This window comes from Myodes glareolus, chromosome 9 (assembly GCF_982192425.1).
Source record: "Myodes glareolus chromosome 9, mMyoGla1.1, whole genome shotgun sequence".
Taxonomy (NCBI): Eukaryota; Metazoa; Chordata; class Mammalia; order Rodentia; family Cricetidae; genus Myodes; species Myodes glareolus.
Window position 1 is genome coordinate 47252391 of NC_142034.1, and position 16254 is coordinate 47268644.

The following is a 16254-nucleotide window of genomic DNA, read 5'->3' on the forward strand; positions in this document are numbered from 1 at the left end:
GGAGGAGCAACTGGCCACTCAGCCCGCCACAGGATTGGAGGCTCTTTTCCCCCCCATTTGGCCTGGGGTCCCCCTGAGGCTAAGAGCAAGAAAGTGACCATGGAGAGAGAGAGCTCTGCTCTTCCTGATGTTGATGCTTATTTCCTAAGCGTTTAAGAAGTCAGTCACAAAGAAGAAAGGGACAGTTCAGACATGACAGCTTGGACCCCCTATGTGCTAGGGGTGAACATAGGAAGTGTCCAGCAGCTTCCTTGAGGGTCAGACAACTGGGCCCAGATGCCAAGACCAAGGCTGTAGTAGCACGCTCTGCTTTGGGGCATGACATAGACATACTTGAAGACCACTTTGGCCTTGGAGCCAGAAGTACATGCATGCGAATGCACGCGCGCGTGCACACACACACACACACACACACACACACATCTCAGGCCAAACATAGGCATTTAAAGCATGTGAGAAAGACATATAATGTCTCTTTGATTGAGACAGGGTCTCAGTGTGTAGACCAGGCTGGTCTAGAACTCAGAGAGACCCATCTGCCTTTGCTTCCCAGTGCTGGGATTAAAGGCGTGTGCCACCATGCCAGACTTTTAATACAGAATCTTAAAAGCAAAGTGACCAAAGTAGCATAAAACAAAACACTGCACTTAGGACTCCTTTAAAACCTGGCCTACATTCTCAGCTGTGTCTGTCTCACTTTCTTCTTAAGCACTTTGCTTAAAATACGGAATAAAATCTCTTCATAAGCACAAACACACCAAACCAGCAGCTTGAGTTATTTTATAAACATAGTTTTGTATGCAATTAACTTAGTTCACTTCTACATCCTCTTGTTAGTGTTAGTGTCTTAGCATTCTCCTGTTACTAAACTATTTTTATTATTATTACTTATGGTTATATAATATTCCATTAAAGGATTAGTAGATATTTAATAATAGCCCTGGTATTTATTTATACTGCTTTAAAGTTTTGCTTCTTTAAATAATCTTACAAAATCATCTTTCTGAATATAGTAGCTTGCAAGTTTTATATTGTGTTTCTAGGATAGATTCTTAGGTATTTTAGAAGGATGAATAAATCAAAGAACATTTTGATGACTTGTATAGCCATTTTTTTAAATTTAATGAAAATCATCTTACTGATTATAAAAGCGTGTGCATTCTTAGTCACCTATGAGATGTCTGAATGCCGTGTTCCTTTAGAAGAAGCAGAGATTCCTGGAGAAGTGATTAGTTCCAGGGTGAGGGGGTAGGGTGGCTAGGGATGCAGCACAGTTGGTCCAGGCCTTGCCTAGCGTGTGTACAGCCCTGGCTTTCATCCCTAGCTCCACATAAACTGGGTGTGGTGGTGCACACTTGAACTGAAATCCCCGCCTTTGGGAGTGGAAGAGGAGACTCAGAAGTTCAGGGTCTCCCTGAGCTTCAAGTGCACTTCACTAGACACTTCCCATAGCAGGCACTGCCACGGGTCATGGCACAGTAAGGTGAGGACAGGCATCTGTCTCTCAGGAGACTCAGACTGATGAAAAGCAGAAAGCAAGCAAGCAAGCCAAGGTTTCGCTGCCGTTTTGTGTTAAGTGGGAGAGAAGAAGCAGATGCCAAGAGAGGAGTTGGAAGGGTACGGAAATAGGGGTCTGGTCAGGAGGATGAGCAGGGGCATTTTAGAGGGAGGATTTATGGAGTAAGAAGGTCCTGAGAGACAAAGACCCTAAAACTGCAAATGCCAGAGGCAAGGCAGGAGTAACAAGATGAAACCAGAAAGTAGACAGGACCCGTGTCGTGCTTAAAGTTAGCATTTATCTTTAATGAAATGGTAGAGGCCACTGGAGTATGCAAATGCTGTCTCATCCTCCCTTGTAGGTGTCCGTGTAGACTGCTCCCTGGTTTCCAGTAATAAAAACCCCTTCTGGATAGAACTTTACAGATACAGGATCTTTGAATGGCCCCTCACCCCTTTAAACAGCCTGGCACAAAGCAGGCTTCCATAAGTAGTGGTGGAATTAATGCTACCTAGAGTCCTTGCATGGCTCTGTACGTTATTCTCATGATTTCAAAAAAATACATTTCTGGGCTAGAGAGACGGCTCAGTGGTTAAGAGCATTGCCTACTCTTCCAAAGGTCCTGAGTTCAATTCCCAGCAACCACATGGTGGCTCACAACCATCTGTAATGAGATCTGGTGCCCTCTTCTGGCCTGTAGACATACGCACAGACAGACCATTGTATATATAATAAATAAATATTTAAAAAAAATACATTTCTAATTGAAATTACCAGATGCCGTTTATAAATTGCCTTCTAAAAAGGTTACCCACATTTGCACACATTTTAAGAATACTTTTGTTTTTAATACGTGTGTGTGTGTGTGTGTGTGTGTGTGTGCGCACGCACGCGCACCTATGTTACTTATGTGCACCACATTCATTCAGTGCCCATGAAGGTCCGAAGAGGGTGATGGATTCCCTTAAGCCATAGTTACAGGCTGTGTTGAGCCACTCTGCAGGTGCTGGGAACTGAACCATCTCTCCAGTTCTCTAAGAGCACCTACGTTTTAATGTAGCGCATTCATCTTCTTAGACTGAGTGTGACTGATTTATCAATTCCCAGGGCATGTTTAGGTCCTTCCATACCCTGGCCAATTGTCTTTTTCTCCAAGACTCAGGAGTATGTCAGCGATCCTGCCCTGAGCCCTAAGCTGACCGAGGTGAAGATGTATTTCCAATCCACCGCTTGAGACATCTGGCACCTTGGCAAGCTAGTGACCACAGAAACACTTGGCAAAGATCCGCTGATTTTACTGTCACTCAGAGTAGAAGTTCCCGAGACTAGTGAGTGAGACTAAGGCTCGTGGGGCACTCGGGGAGACCATACTTGTTACTTCTCACAGATACAACAAAGGCAGGAGATGTGTTTGCAGTCTGCAACCATGGGGAGGAGCCCAGTGCACCTGGCTGTGAGGTCATGAACAGAGGCTTCTTGCATGCTAGCGGCCGGGAAGCAGGGCTTTCCTGTAACTTTGAAAAGCCCTCACTCACCCAGCTTCTGAGATCTAGACTCCGTCTCATAAAGGCATCACAGCCTCCAGAACAGCACCACCACTAGGGGGCGAACACTCCAAGCATGAGCCTGTGGAGGAGGAACCACATGATCTAATGCTATGTGGTTAAAAGTAAGCCCAGTGTGGTGTCAAAGGGGCTGGGTCCTCAGAAACTGATTTTGGCCCTACCACCTGCTGGGTGGGCTACTGCAGTCTTCTGTGAAGTGAGGGTGGTGGGACTTCCCTCACATCCTGATGAGAAGGAAATATGTCTCATGTTCTGTCTGGCTCATCCCCTTCGAGCCTCAGTTAGTGTATGGAACACCTTTGGGTAATCATTAAACATGCTTCTGCTTTATCCCCTTCCTAACAGCTAGAAGAAAAACTCAAAGAAAAAGTTGATGTAAGTCTGACTGAACGAATTAATCTCACTGGAGAAATGGACACATTCAGCACGTACGTACCTTCCAGGCGCTTACTCCAGGCCAACCTTCCTTTTTCACAGGCGGTGTGTGCTTTAGTCCCTACAGAACCTAAGCGTTCCCCAGGCATTCTCTACCAGCCGTGAGGAGCAGTACCCTGATCTCCCTCCTCTTTCTCCTCCTCCTCATTCTACTTAAATAAGTTTTCAACACAGATGCTTTTGGAGGAGACCTCAAAGATACTCTAGGGTTAGCAATTATGGGAGTAGCCATGGAAGTTTGGGTCCTTACTGGATAAGACACACACAAATAAGAACAGGGCATGAAGAGCCATTTCTTCCTCCACTATCAGTGATTAAAACCCAAGATTTTATAAAGAAATGACAAATTTCAATTTTGCACACATGCCAAAAACACCTGAAGAGGCCCATAGCCGTCCTCCCGTCCCTTCCTGGAGCAGTGACCGCAGCGTCCGTTCCTTTGCAGTGTCATCTCCAGCAGCATCCAGCTGTTGGTCCAGGATCTGGATGCAGCCTGTGATCCTGCCCTGATCGCCATGAGCAAGGTGAGGTCGTAGGAGCTGGCCTCCTACCAGAGTGACTGATGTGCCTTTCCTGTGTGTCTCCAACCCTGCTTAGTGTCAGCTGAGGGGGCTGGGGATTCCTCCCAGAGTTCCCGCTAGGCACCTGGGGCTGTTGCTGACCCTTCTGTGGGGTGGGGATGGGGTGAGTCTGAAGGGGATGGGTTCGTGGGTCGGCATCTAGCTCCTGCTGAAATCTGTTCGTGCTCTTGAGGATGAGCAGTTTCTGAGCTCTGCAGCACTGACTCTTTGCTTCATCTTGCCCACCGAGAGGTTCTGGCTTTTCCTGAGCTTTGGCGATGAGATAATTTGATCACATAGTGGACTCTGGTTTTAATGTACCCTCAGCCCTATGGTCCTTTCACACTCACCATGCACTGCTTTTTGGGGTTTTGTTTGCCTGTCTTTTCTTCCCTAGAGTGTAAATTCCTGAGAAATGTGATGGCTTTGTGTATAACCTCGGGATTTAGAAGGCTGAAGCAAGAGGATTTTAAGTTCAAGGCCTGTCTGTACTACACAGGAAGACCTTATCTCAGCAAAGAACAAGAGTATTCCCTACATGTCTAGACCATATTGGAGCCTTCATGTTTATCGATTAAGTAAGAAAGTAGGCAACTCTTTGTTGACTTTTAAGCCCAGCAAGCCTTGTAGAGCAAGGGATAACAAACCATAGCCTGCAGCCAAATGTGGCCCGCCACTTGTTCCTGCAAGTCTTAGTGGAACATAGCCATGTTCGTTCGCTTATGCACCCTTATGGCTGTTTCTGTGCTGTGACTGTAGAAATTAGTAGTTATAAGGAGACCTTATAGCCCACAACACAAAAACACTGACTAGCTGACCCTGTCCAGAAAAAGCTTGCCAGCATTTATCTAGTCCCGGGCTCTTGGAAGACTCACTTGTCTGGGGAAAACTGGACAGGATTTATGACAGAGGGCAGTGGGAGGAACCTTGACACTGGGTCAGGCAGACCTGCATTCTCTGGTTTCTTCTGAGCACTGCACACATGACTTAGCCTGTGCAGGCCCGTCTCCACTATGTGAAATGCCTCTGGCTGGCTGCCTCCCAGAGCTGTGAGACTGGACAGCAGTGAGTGCCTGGTGGTGCCAGTCAAGTGCTCAGAAAGCCTCGGTTCCTCCCTCTTGACAAGAGGAATGCCGTCTTCAGGAAGCAGACATTTGGTCTGAGTTTGGTTTTATAGTAGATTATAACTATTTAACAAAAGTAGGATTAAAACCAAAACTTTGACTTTAGGGTTTAAGGAGTGAAGTAGGAAGTTATGAAGCAGCGGATGTACCAAAGCTCTTGTTCCCAAAGCCAGTCCTATGCCCAGCCCGGATCCCCAGCCATACACTGTAAGCAGGCAGCTGGAGGCTAGGCTGTTGTCTTAAAGAAGCAGGCTGTGAGGATTCGTTTCCTGGGCTCTGGCTATTCCCTCACTGCTGGCAAACACTCTACACATCCTGAGTTTGATCCGTTCCAGCTGCCATCTCCTGAACTGCCACACACCGCAGCCTGGAACACAGCTGCCAAAAGATTTTCACACTGACCAAAGGAAGAGTGGAATCTTTTTCTCTCTCTCAGTAAAATAACAGATGGAATGGGTTTAACACTCCAGGTGTTGCTTATATGAACTGTCAGTTCATTAGGCAGACTGCCCTCCAGTTCCCCTTCCTCACATCCATTTCTCCCTAGATGCACACCAGCAAATATCAACCATACCTCCAGAATCTTGTGTTTATATCATAGGAAAATCCTAGGTTTGGGAGCATAGCAGTTGGAAGGCTTTTTTTTTTTTTTGTCAGAGTCTTCTGGAGTGCTAGTAAAATGAGATCCGTGTGATTAAAGTAAACACGGCAGTGTTCTCGGGCTGCCTCGGTATGCACCCCATTAGTGTCTGCCGCCTGTTTCATGGAGTTTCTTCTAGGATTTCTTCAAATCTTTGTGATGGCGATTATTTCCACCTCTGATTCCATCATTGTTTGCTGCTGGCTGACTAGTCCAGCTTGGACTCTGCCTAGCACGAGGCTGGGAAAGGCGTAGGCATTGTCTCCAGGTGTTTCATCTGGTGGGCGGAGAAGGAGATGTGGGCAGAGTATGCGGAGAATTGTGGTGGGGGTGAGAGGAGAAGAGCAGAATCCAGCAGTCAGCATGAGAAACGATGGGGGATGGACCTGGTCCGGTTCTCCTGAGGAGTGTGTGATGAGGAGGCTGCTCCCAACAGGACTGCAGTGGGAGCAACGCTTCTTAAGTTAGGAAAGTCAATTTTGTCAAAATTACCAATCCCACTCACTGCCTTAGAAAGTTACAGAATACTCTGGACTCAAGCAAGGCTGTTTTCAAGTTTATGCTGTGCTGGGAGAAAACTCAAAGCAACAGTCGAATAAATAGATGTATTTCATAATTAGTGAGGACAGTGTGGAGTGGGCTCCTGGTGTAGCGGAACCCAGGGCTGGCTCTGAGGAGAGGGAAGGAGGCTCCCTGACAAGGTGGATGGAGCCCAACAGCTGGTCACATTGTTGTCCTGGGAGGCGAAAGCAAGCTCTAGATCCTTCTCAGTCGCCATATTTCCTGTCAGTCCCTCGGATGGCTCTCTTGTCTGCACAGGTTATACTGCTCCTGTGCCAACACCTTGCACCCCAGGTCCCAGCCGGTCCCACTGACCTGGATGTGCTCTGCCTGCTGGAGATGTCCTTGCCCTCCCTCACTCTGACCTTTTTGTGTAGAATTCTCTTCCCGTCGTGGTCTAGCCAGAAAAAAGTGCGACCTTTTTAAGAGTGAGCTTGACTATCTGTCCCCCTTGTAAATCTTCCTTAAGGTTTCTGTTGACTATCTGTCCCCCTGTTCCCCAAGTAAAAGTTACAGTGTAATTCCTGTCTTACTCCATTACCGAAGGAAGTCAGTACAGGAACTCAAGGTAGGAACTGGAGTCGGGTTGACAAAAAAAAAAAAAAAAAAAAAAAAAACCTAATCAGAACAAATCCCAGAGCACAGTTCACTCCTTAAAGTGTCCAAATTAATAGAATTTAGTACAGATATGAGGCCACACATCCACCAGGACTGTCTCATTCCAGGGTACCTTTATCACCCTAGAAAGAAGCCCATCCCTCTCAGCAGCCCCCCCCACACACACACCATATCCCTAAAAGCCATTAGTCTACTTCCTCTCTGTATAGATTACTATTCTAGACACTTTCCATGTGGTTGTGTGTAGCTTTTCCTGCTGGGCTTCCTTCACTGCACAGTATCTTCAAGGTTCATTCATAGTATGCCATGTGTCCATAGTGCATATTTCTGGTTTTTGTGAATTTTGTTTGTTTTTATTTCCAGACAGGGTCTTGTTATATAGCCCTGGCTGGCCTAACACTTACTATGTAGACCAGGCTGCTCTGAAACCCACAAGAGATCCACCTGTTCTGTCTTCCTCGTACTAAGATTAAAGATGTACACCCCACACCTGGATGTACTCCATTTTAAAGCAATGGTAGGGCTTGAACCCAAGACTTTGCAGAGGCCAAGCCTCTAGTTCATTCCTTTTAATGACTGATATTCCATTATTTCCTTGTTAGAGTTTTTTCCAGCTAGTGTGAACAATGATGTGAACATCTGTGTGAGTGTATATTCTCAGTTCTCTTCAGTGCACACCTAGGAGAGGAAGTGCTGAATCTCAAGCTAGCTTCCATATTACTACTCCCGGCACTGCCTCATGGTTTCCCATATCTGCCAATTTGACATTCCCACCAGCACAGTATAAGCTTCTAATCTTCCCACATTTCCACCAGTATTTACTTTGCTTTTATTAAAATCATGGCCATCCTTGTAGGTATGAAGAAGTACCTCCTTGTGGCCTCACTGCACTTCCCTGATGACAGAGATAAAGTGACAATAGGTATCTCTTTGGGGTTGGCAGTCTGAGTGTCCTCCTTAAAGAAATATTAACTGAACTGTCACCATTGCAAACTTGGGTTTTCTATTATTGAGTTATAGAAGTTCATCATCTTCTCTTTCTCCTCTTTATTTTTTAGTGTTTTGCTTTGTTTCGGTTTTGATTTTCTTTTCTTTTTTGTTTGTTTTTTTGGGTCTTGGGGGGTTTTGGGGGATTTTGTTTTTTCAAGACAGGGTTTCCCTGTGTATCCCTGACTGTCCTGGAACTTACTCTGTAGATCAGGCTGGCCTTGAACTCAGAGATCACCTGCCTCTGCATCCTGAGTGCTGGCATTCAGGGTAGTGTCAATCTATCTATCCCGCTGCTGCAGCCTCCTAAGTGATGACAGTTCCTTTTAGAGCCTATAGCAGCTCTTGTTGTGTTCACTCGTTCTGGGGACTGACTTTTCATTCCTGCATAATGTCTTCTTATATCGCTGAAGTCTAGTTTATCATCTTTGTTCTTATTCTTATGCTCTTAGTGCCATAACAAGGATAGATTACCTAAGGACAAATCAAATACTTGGTGTTTTTCAAAGAGCTTTATAGATTTGGCTCTTATGTCCAAGTCTTCAATCCAGTTAGAGTTAATTTTGCGTGTGGTGTGAAGTGAGCACTCACTGCATCCCTCTGCGTGCAGGTATCCAGCTTTCCCACCCCGTGTGCTCAAAGACAGTTTCCCTTATTGGATGGTCTTGTTACTCTTTGCAAAAATCATAGGAGAGGCTGGAGTGGTGGCTCAGCATTTAAGCACTTACTGCTCTTGCAGAGGACCTGCATTTAGTTTCTAGAACCCCATTGGGGGCTTACAACCACCTGTAACTCTAGCTCCTGGCACCAGGCACACACGCAGTACACATACATGCAAGCAGGACTTTCATACACATAAAATAAGTGCATCTTTAAAAAAAAATGAGAATAAGCCAGGTGGTTACTACAGATCTTTAATCCCAGCACTCAGGAGGCAGAGGCAGGTGGATCTCTGAATATGAGGCCAGTCTGGTCTACAAAACCAGTTCCAGGACAGCCAGAACTGTGAACTGTTACTGGAAGAAAAAGACAGAGCAGGGAAGCAGTTCAATGTAGATGCATGGGTTTTTGCAGACTTCGTTAAGCCTGTCCTTGTGCCCTGTTTGGGTTCTGAGCTTGTCAGAGTGATTTTAGAGTAGGTTGCTGCAGGTCCCCCAGCGTTGTTCTTTCTTGACATTGTGTTAGTTATTCTGAGTCCCTTACCATGTAACCATTTCTTATCTTGGCCAGAAAATGTTTTTCTCCCTCAAAATACTTAGTACCAACACTCCCTCTCCATTACACAATTCTTTTCTAATCTCTATCTTCCTCTTAATCTTTAAACACCTCGAGGTCTGGGTCTTGTCTCTTGTAGAATGCCACGCATAGGCCAGACCTTGCGCTATAGCAGTGCACTGCAATGGCTTCAAAGGCAAAGAAGGGAGGAAGAAAACAGAAATAAGGACCAAAGATTCCCATTTGACCCAAGGATGTGGAGAAGTGGAGATGATATTGGGATGATTGAGCTGTGTGGAGCAGGAGGTTGTATATCTCTGTGGAGGTTACAGACCACAAGCCCCCTGGTCTCTCCAGCTGAAAATGAGACCTGGGTTCTTCCCCCATGCTTAAATAGCTGAGCCCCCTCAGTGCAAGTGACTGGGAATGGGCAGAGTTGGGAACATACTTTCACGCTGGCTTTCACCATCCTTCTGGGTAGGTGAGAAAATACAGAGTGACCAGGTCAGCAGAAATCTTACAGGTGGTAATCCCAGCACTGCAAAGGCTGAACCAGGTATCAAGTTCCAGACAGCCTGGCCTATTTAATGAGACTCTCAAAGATGATGGATGGAGAGATGGACGGATGAGTGGATGGACGGACAAACAGTAGGTAGCTGAAGTAACGTACATCGTGAGTGTGTGCCGGGCTCTGGCTTATCATTGGTCATGAGTGCACCGGGCATTCAAACTCACCTTTTAGATCCATATCCAGCTTTTCACAGGGATGACTATCCTGTAGAACAAGATACATGTTGAGTAGCCAGACCAAGTGTTTAAGTATGCCTGTATTCTCTCCTGAAAATGACGGAACTGTCCTGACCTGCTCATCATCTGTTTGGTTTTCGTATTACGCTCAACATACATGGCTCTTCAGAGCAGTTTCATGACCAGAAATCCCCAAGCCCTCTTCCCACTCACGATCAAGATGCATCTTTCTTTCTCATGAAAAATATGAAATCATCCTCTGATTCTTAGGAAGGGGTTATTTGGGGAGTTTGGGTGGAAACATGGGAAGTTTGTCTTCTAGCTGTAAATTCCACAGATTCTTAGGAATCAGTATGTCCAATTATAGTCTTCCAACTAGGGTTGAGATAAAAATCTGCCTCCTTAAAAGGGTGCCCACTTTACTGGTTTTTGGGTTTGTTTGTTTTGTTTTTTTTTCCAGAACTGATCACTGGGTTGAAAGAATTGAAGTTTCTATCCAAGGTCAAACACACTTAACTTTTCCTGTTAATACTAATTTTAGAAAAAGCAAGGAAAAAATAGATTAAGTTCAATTTCTTTCTAGTCCGGCATGTATCTTCTATTAGGTTTCAGAATTGTGACCTTGCACTGATTTAGGAAACTGAATTGCTGTCCCCAAAGACAGTTTGAGGCAGCTAGCACTGGCCTCAGATCTGCTCCCATCTCATTAAAATGTTTCCTGTGTCAGCAGGCCTACAGAGCATCACCACCAGAGCCCTCCCGACTCACTTTCCACGTCTGACCACGTAAAACCAAGACAAAAGTAAAAATCACTTTCCTGTTGATGGGCCATATGTACCTTACATGCCTATCTCCTTAAGACCTTCATGAATATCTTCCTCTTCATGAAAAATATTTTTATTATTATGAAGGCAAGTCATCCTCATTATTATTAGAAAATACAGATTTATTTATTTATTCATTCATTCATTCATTTTGAGGAGAGGTCTCATGTGTAGCTCTGGCTGTCCTGGAACTCACTATTTTGAACAGGCTGGCCTCTCATCTCACAGAGCTCCACCTACCTCTGCCTCCCAAGTGCACCACACCTGGCGCTTATTTTTATTTATTTTGATTGATGTATGTATTAGTGTGTGTGTGTGTGTGTGTGCGTGTGTGTGAGGAGAGAGAGAGCGCACAAGTATTACACGTGGAGGCGAGACTCCCTGGATCCTTTTGGAACTGGGCTTATGTGCAGTTGTGAGCTGCCCAACCTGAGTACTGGAAACTGGCCGTGGGTCCTCAGGAAGGAAGAGCAGCGCATACCCTTAACTCCTGAGCTACCTCTCCAGCCCCCCACCCCCAATATTTAAAAGAAGACGGTAATTACCTGTAATTACAATAATCAGATTTGTTCACTTTTTCTTTTTATGCTGATATGTTTATAAATAAATAAGTAGAAAGATGGCCCAGCAGTTAAAAGAGCTTTCTGCCAAGCCCAAGGGGCTGAATTTGATCCTTGGGACTCACATAGTCGAAAGTGAGTTGCAAGTTGTCCTCAGACCTCTACACATATGCAGCGGCACACTCAAACACTCATACATACCCAACAAACAAACGTGTGGTGGTGCAGCCTTTAATCCTAGCGCTTGGGAGGCAGAAGCAGATGGATCTTGTGAGTTCCTGGCCAGCTTGATCTACATGTCAATCTCCAAACTAGCAAGGGCTGCGCAGAGAAACCTTGTCTCAACTCCCGAAAAGGGCTATGTTATAGCTGAGTGGTAGAGTGATTGATGGCCTAGCACATATGACACCCTGAGTTCTAGTCCTAGTACCACTCACACCAAAAACCATGAAAAGTTGTATAAGTCCACCCCCTTCCCAGTCTGGTGTGGTGTCACCACTGGGGAAGTGTGTGCCAGCACTTGGGAGGCGGAAGCAGGAAGATCGGGAGTGCACAGTCATCCTCAGCTCCATAGTTTAAGGCCAGCCTGAATACATGAGCCCTTGTCTGAAAAAAACCAAGACAAAAGTAAAAATCAATTCCCTGTTGATGGGCCATATGTACACATACATGCCTATCTCCTTAAGACCTTTTGTGCTCCACTGTCTGCCCCAGGTCATCCTGCCTTCCCCTGGGAGTTATCTCTGAGCATAGTTGCAGTGAGTTATCAGTTCTTCCTCCCCTGCACACCCCACCTCTCCCCAGCTATCTGCATGTCTGCACTCCTAGCCGGGAGTACATTTTACTAGGCTAAAGTCCCCCAACTGTCCTCATGTTAACTGAAGATAGTCTTTCTAGAAGTAACATGGTAAAGTGGGAAGATCATGGGCTTTGGGATGGGACAAGCCAGAATCTGTCTCCCACCTGCCAACTGATTGGCCTCACCAGACAGGTCACCACTGTCCTGAAGTTCATGTTCCCACTTATGAAGTGTGGCAATGCCATCATACGCAGGAGCTGGTGTGACAGTGTCAGTCACAGTGCTGAGAACTGTGATCATGAGTGTTCTCCCTGTCTTCTCACCAAGGCTTACTCCAGTGCTGAGCATGTAGTAGGTGCCTATAAATAATGCAGAGGCTTGCGGGAGTGAGTGGCCGGGTGTGTGTATGAAGTCCAGGACTTGGTGCCCATGGCTCGGAAACCCAAATCACAGCCCTAGACTACAGCTGCTGGAGTCCAAACACGTGGGGCTGTGCTCCCTATCAATCTAACTTGGGGCAGGGGATTTAGGTTTTCAGTTGAGGATCAGGTTGTCAGGAGGCCTTTCAGAGCCTTGTGCAGAAGAGGAAAGGCAAGGTCTGCAGTGAGCTCTCTGCAGGGCTGCAGCGGGCCCTCTGTAACAATGTGACGATCTAGCCTGCTGTGGGAAGTAGCAGCACGGACCACACACCTCCGACAGCAGAAGCAGAGCTCCACAGATGGGCTGGGCTTCACAATGTCACCTTTGGTTAAACACGAGTCCTGGGCACTTCTGTCATTACTTTCTTCATTTTCTTGCTTGCTCTTTCTGTCAACACTACATCTGATGTACAAGTTTTTTGTGAACCATTTCTTGTTATTTATATAGTACCAGATGGTATTCAACCCAGTTCACCTCACCACCAAACAGAGGGCACAAAAGAAAAAAATCTCATTATAAAAGGGTAGCTTAAATGCTGAGTGCCAGAATTTAGCTGGAAGTGCTGGAATCTTACTTTTTGCTGTGCTCATTCTAGCACAGACGCCATTCGTGCCCTCTGCTGAGAGATTTGCCTGACAGCCGCACGCACCCAGGCGGAGGTGCCTTTCTGTGTCACACAAGCACACTTGTGCAGTGCTTGGCCTGTCGCAGTGCTGTCATTTGAGTGTCCTGTTCTATCAGACTGTCAGAACTAAATGACATCACACTCAGCTAGTAAGTGAAGTGACACCAGGCAAAGTATCACCTACGGGAAGCCATACACACACACACACACACACACACACACACACCCCACGCACACAACACACGCACAGCCATCAGACTACTCATACTGCTGCCTAGTTTGTTTCTTGTTTTGGGGAGCATGGTCTTGATGTATAAGCCAGGATACCCTTTAGTTTATGGTAGTCCTCCCATGTGTTACCACACCCAGTTTTTTGACCATTTACGTTACAGCTAAGACCAGAAATGGTGGTTCAGGCCTTTGAGCCCAGCACTTGGAAGACAGAGGCAAATCTCTGAGTTCCAGGCCAGCCTGGGCTACATGATAAGACCTTGTACCCACAAAATAAACAGTAACCTCAGCCATAACCATCTGGGGTAGTTGAGGGCAGGCGTCAACCAACTGGAGTGGTATCAAGGCACAGGCACTGCTGACTGTATTTTGTACATTCTTTTTTTTTTTTAGTAATAGAAATGGGCTGGTTGCTGGGCATGGCGGTGTGTGTTAGTGATCAGCACTTGTGGGGCTGAGGCAGGATTACCAGGAGTTCAAAGCTAGCCTGGCCTAGATAGGAAGGGCTACAGGGTGAGACCCTGTCTCAAAACACCAGAAAGCATGAGGTTGAGAAACAAGGACTGGGACGGAAGCTCACAGATAGAGCACAGAGATCCTGGGTTCCTTTCCCAACACAAGAAAATAAAAACAGGCTGAGGAGATAAATTCAGTCAGTAAAGTGACTGCCATGACCCTGATCCTATGCGCCCAAGTAAAATGCCAAGTGCTGTGGCCCTGGGGAAGTAGAGACAAGCAGATCCTTGGTATGTTGTGGCCAACCCTCCCCCACCCCCCGACTAGTGAGAGATCTGCCTCAAAACAAAGTAGACTCCTGAGAAACAGTACCCAGGGTTGACCTCTGGCCTCCACTCACGCATGCACACACATGTACACATACATACACACATAAAATAAGAACAATGTCAGTTCTTATTTCCCAGTACTATAAATTATTTTCTTCATTAAGCTAACTAAAGTTTAAAATCATAAATACTTGCTAATACTTCTTTCAATTTGACCGTACCTGACTAAAACTTAAAGCAAGGGGGATATCCTCACATATATGACGCATGTGAACATCAGTGTGATATCCATCCAGCTAACTAGCAAGAACTTGAAGCAGCCATGCAGCTACAATCTGCCTTGCATCAGAGATGCTTTATAACCAGTGACAGAACATGTCACCACTTCTCTTTATAGCTGTGTTCTGCGAGTGTGGAGCTGTCATCTTTAAATCATTGTTTATAAACTGCATTAAGATCGTGAACTATCCAGTGCTGCCAGCCTGGAAGGCTCTTGTCATTTGTTGATTCAAGGTGGGACATGAAATTCTTTCTGCCCAATTCCCCACATTTGTTCTCCATGTTTGCCCATGCCTGGGTCCCTGTATTCCAAGCTTTGCTATAGAACTGGGAGGAGGAAGATGAAGGGTGGACTAATACTTGTCAGTTTGGGCCTCACCCTATGAGTTCACTGGGAATCAGGACGTTCATTGTTTGGTAGAATCAGATTTTTAAAATGGGATGAAAGAAAAGCCTCTCAAATAAGGTAACAGATAATGAGGAAAACATTACACATAGCTCACTGTACAGGCAACTCCTGTTGGAGCTTTAACTGTTTCTCCATTGTTTCTATTTTTTTCCCAGATATTTTTTTTTTCTTTTACTACCAAACAAGGCTGTACCTCCAGCTACTGGAGAGGCTGAGGTGGGAAGAGCTCTCAAGTTCAGAAGTCATGAGAGCAGCCTGAACAACACAGTACAGTTCTGTCTCTGTCAATCAACAGATCCATAAATAAGATTTCCTTTTTCTTTTCTTAGAGATTTTTTAAAATGTCTTTACTTTGTATGTGTGTGCACACATGTGCCATAGGCATATGTGGAGGTCAGAGGACACGTTGCAATCATCAGTAGTCTTCTCCTACCACATAGGTCCCAGGGAGCAAACGCAGGGCATCGGGCTTGGCAACAAGTGCCTACACTTGCTGACAGAATTCCCCTTCTCTATCTGGAGCCTGTGTTTGTTTACTTGGTTTTGTTTGTTTGTTTTGGTAGAATCAGAGTGCTACTTATGTGGTCCAGGCTGGCCCCAAGCTTACAAACCTCCATCCTCAGCCTATAAATGTTGGGATCACAGGCATACACTATTGTGCCCAGCATCAAAAGCTGATCTGAAGTTTTGTAAGAGGCTCTTCACATTATTTGTAAAATGAAGAGGGGGGGAGGCTAGAGAGCTAACTCAAAGATTAAGAGAACATGTTGCTTTTGAGATAACCTAGATTCACTTCTATAAAAATGAGTGTTTTCTTGCCAGAGACATGAAAGCCTTAGGGCTGCTGACCTCCCTTCTGAATGGATCCAAAGGGTTGGTTTGGCTTAAGAGGGCTTTGAACAGGCAGCCCTGTTAGGCTGTGAAGGGCTCCTTCAAGACAGGGTCAGAAATGAGTACATGATAGGTGACATAGGAGCCCCCAGCCCTCCTGCGTTCCACTAAATGACAGAGTCTACACTGTTATTCTTCCTGTCTTCCAGGCCATGCCCCTGCTTCTCCCTTGGGTGTGCAAGCTTAAACTCCATTTTATTTGTTTATTTGGGGGGGGTTGTTCTGTTTTGTTTTTGTTATTATTTTACTTTGTTTTGTTTGAAACAGGGTCTATCTAGCCCTGGCTGTCCTGGAACTCACTTTGTAGATCAGGCTGGTCTCCAACTCATGGAGATCCCCCTGTCTTTGCCCAGCACTCAGGAGGCAGAGGCCAGCCTGGTCTACAAGAGCTAGTTCCAGGACAGGCTCCAAAGCTACAGAGACACCCTGTCTCAACCCCCCCTCCCAAAAAAAAAACAACAAAAAGCTATTTTTGTTGCTA

The 16254-nt window shown here is 45.7% G+C and overlaps 1 protein-coding gene across 1 annotated transcript in view; it reads left to right on the forward strand.

Annotated features, from left to right (window-relative positions):
• Vps53 (VPS53 subunit of GARP complex) overlaps positions 1–16254 on the forward strand; it is a 136432-nt gene that overhangs the window by 100052 nt on the left and 20126 nt on the right. The window contains exons 16-17 of the mRNA XM_085695344.2: positions 3409–3491; positions 3944–4022. Of these exons, the coding sequence (XP_085551470.1) occupies positions 3409–3491; positions 3944–4022 (162 nt within the window). The remainder of the gene's footprint in view (positions 1–3408; positions 3492–3943; positions 4023–16254) is intronic.